This window comes from Austrofundulus limnaeus, unplaced genomic scaffold (genome assembly GCF_001266775.1).
Source record: "Austrofundulus limnaeus strain Quisiro unplaced genomic scaffold, Austrofundulus_limnaeus-1.0 Scaffold52, whole genome shotgun sequence".
Lineage (NCBI taxonomy): Eukaryota > Metazoa > Chordata > Actinopteri > Cyprinodontiformes > Rivulidae > Austrofundulus > Austrofundulus limnaeus.
In genome coordinates, this window is record NW_013952454.1 from 2,202,579 (window position 1) to 2,204,644 (window position 2,066).

The window sequence follows — 2,066 nt, forward strand, 5'->3', positions numbered from 1 at the left end:
CTGTTAATATATGTTAATACATGTTAATACCTGTTAATATATGTTAATACATGTTAATTGATACATGTTAGATAATACGTTAGTTACAATATGTTAGTAATACATGTTAATAAATACATGTTAGTTACAACATGATAGTTAATACATGTTAATAAATACATGTTAGTTACAACATGATAGTTAATACATGTTAATAAATACATGTTAGTTACAAAATGATAGTTAATACATGTTAGTGAATACATTTTAGTTACATCATGATAGTTACATGATAGTTAATGCATGTTAGTTTATACGTGTTAGTTGATACATGCTAATTAATACATGTTAGTCCAGCCGTGTGTATTCTCTTAAGTGAAATCTGTGCCTGTTTTGTCTGCTCTGTGTGGTTACAGATGGGTTACTTGCGTAAAGATTCAGATGGGTCTCTTGTGTACACTGTTGTGAATCAGCTCGATCCTGATGCGGAAGGTTTGTTGTGATCCACTTATGAAATATTTTTAAAACCCTTTTTTTCCTTGTAAAAGTTAAATGTGTTTTTTAATGCAGATGAGGAGACTCATAAAGTGGATCTGACGTCTCTGTCTAATAAGCTTCTGCCTGGATTGACAACATTAGGTTTTAAAGATGATAGAAGACACAAAGGTAGGAGCAGATTGGGTTTTTTTTTATTTTTATGCAGTGCAATGCAATGCATGTAGGTTTTCATAGTCTGACCAAGCTTTCCTGTTTCTTCTTGTGTTTAGTGACTTTTCTGAGCAGTGCCTACAACACCCAGAGCCTTCAGAAGAACTCCGTCTTTCCAGACTTGCAGTCAGACGAGATAGATAAGCTGTACTCAGCGTATGGTGATGAGACGGGGGTACAGTGTGCTCTGAGGTAACGTTTAGAGCTTTTGAAGAAAATTATAAAAAGATAATAAAGTTCAGATCTAAAATTATTCCTTTCTTCTTTTTTTAAATTGCACAGTTTGCAGGACTTTGTAAAGGGCTGTGGAGGCGTCACCAAGCGTTGGGTCGATCAACTTCTGGACAAGATGACAGGAGGCGATCACTCAAAGGCTGTCAGTCAGATTCGACAGGTGCGGTGTTCGGCTCGAGCTTCAGATATTGCTCTTACAACATCACGATGATGTTCTTATTTTACATTTCAGAAAAGAAACATGATGTTGAAGCCTGACGAAACCAAGTCGAACAACTGTGACATGCAGGTCGGCTGTCATTTTTAACGAATGTAAGAAAGTAAGAGTTGCTTTGGTTTCCTCTGACGTGACCTTTTCGTACTCTGGGTGTTTTTCTTTAGCTGTCAGACGGTGCTGGCCTCGGAGAGAGCAGCTCAGTCCTGGATTTCATGTCAATGAAGAGCTATCCTGACATGTCTCTGGATATCTCCATGCTGAACMCATTAGGTGATTCTTTATTATGTATTTGATGCATTTATATGTATTCAGGTCAAACAGTTGTAACGTCATCAAGGAAGTAGAACAATGGAGGAGTCAGTGTAAACAAACTGTAAACATGATTACATCAATGCAAAATGCTCGAGGCAGCAGGAAGTTTTTTTTTTTATTTCGAGTTGACTAGGTTTATTATTACATGAAATTTTCCTCAATAGCTTTACTAATTTTCAGTTACACACAGCAGTAGAAACATTTTAGGGAAGCATATTTTTCTCTGTGAAATTTATATTTCTGATCATAAAGTCAAAATGAACCAAATGGACACTTTCTCCTCTCCGCCTCCAGAGGTGTAAAGTAACTGAGTACAAATACTTTGTTACTGTACTTAAGTAGAATTTTTGGGTATCTGTACTTTACTTGAGTAATGATTTTTCAGCCAACGWTTTACTTCTACTCCTTACATTTTTAGAAGTAGAAAGTCGTTACTTTTATTTCATTTTTGCTTGTTTTCATTCAGCTTGTTATTATAAAAAAATACTATCCATATAAACTGAGCCTCCTAGATAGAGTGAATTTAACTGTGGTTGAATGAGAAGTATAAATATATCAAACTCTGATAGTGTATTAGTTTGTACACAAACAAATCTTGTCACACTCCAGCAGGACA

General features: G+C 35.5%; 1 protein-coding gene across 3 annotated transcripts in view; it reads left to right on the top strand.

The window, feature by feature from the left end:
- Window positions 1–2,066, top strand: part of brd9 (bromodomain containing 9) — a 10,320-nt gene that overhangs the window by 7,414 nt on the left and 840 nt on the right. For all 3 annotated transcript variants that reach the window (XM_014008784.1, XM_014008785.1, XM_014008783.1), the window contains 6 exons: window positions 396–471; window positions 550–645; window positions 747–879; window positions 970–1,081; window positions 1,154–1,210; window positions 1,303–1,408. In XM_014008784.1, the coding sequence (XP_013864238.1) occupies window positions 396–471; window positions 550–645; window positions 747–879; window positions 970–1,081; window positions 1,154–1,210; window positions 1,303–1,408 (580 nt within the window). The remainder of the gene's footprint in view (window positions 1–395; window positions 472–549; window positions 646–746; window positions 880–969; window positions 1,082–1,153; window positions 1,211–1,302; window positions 1,409–2,066) is intronic.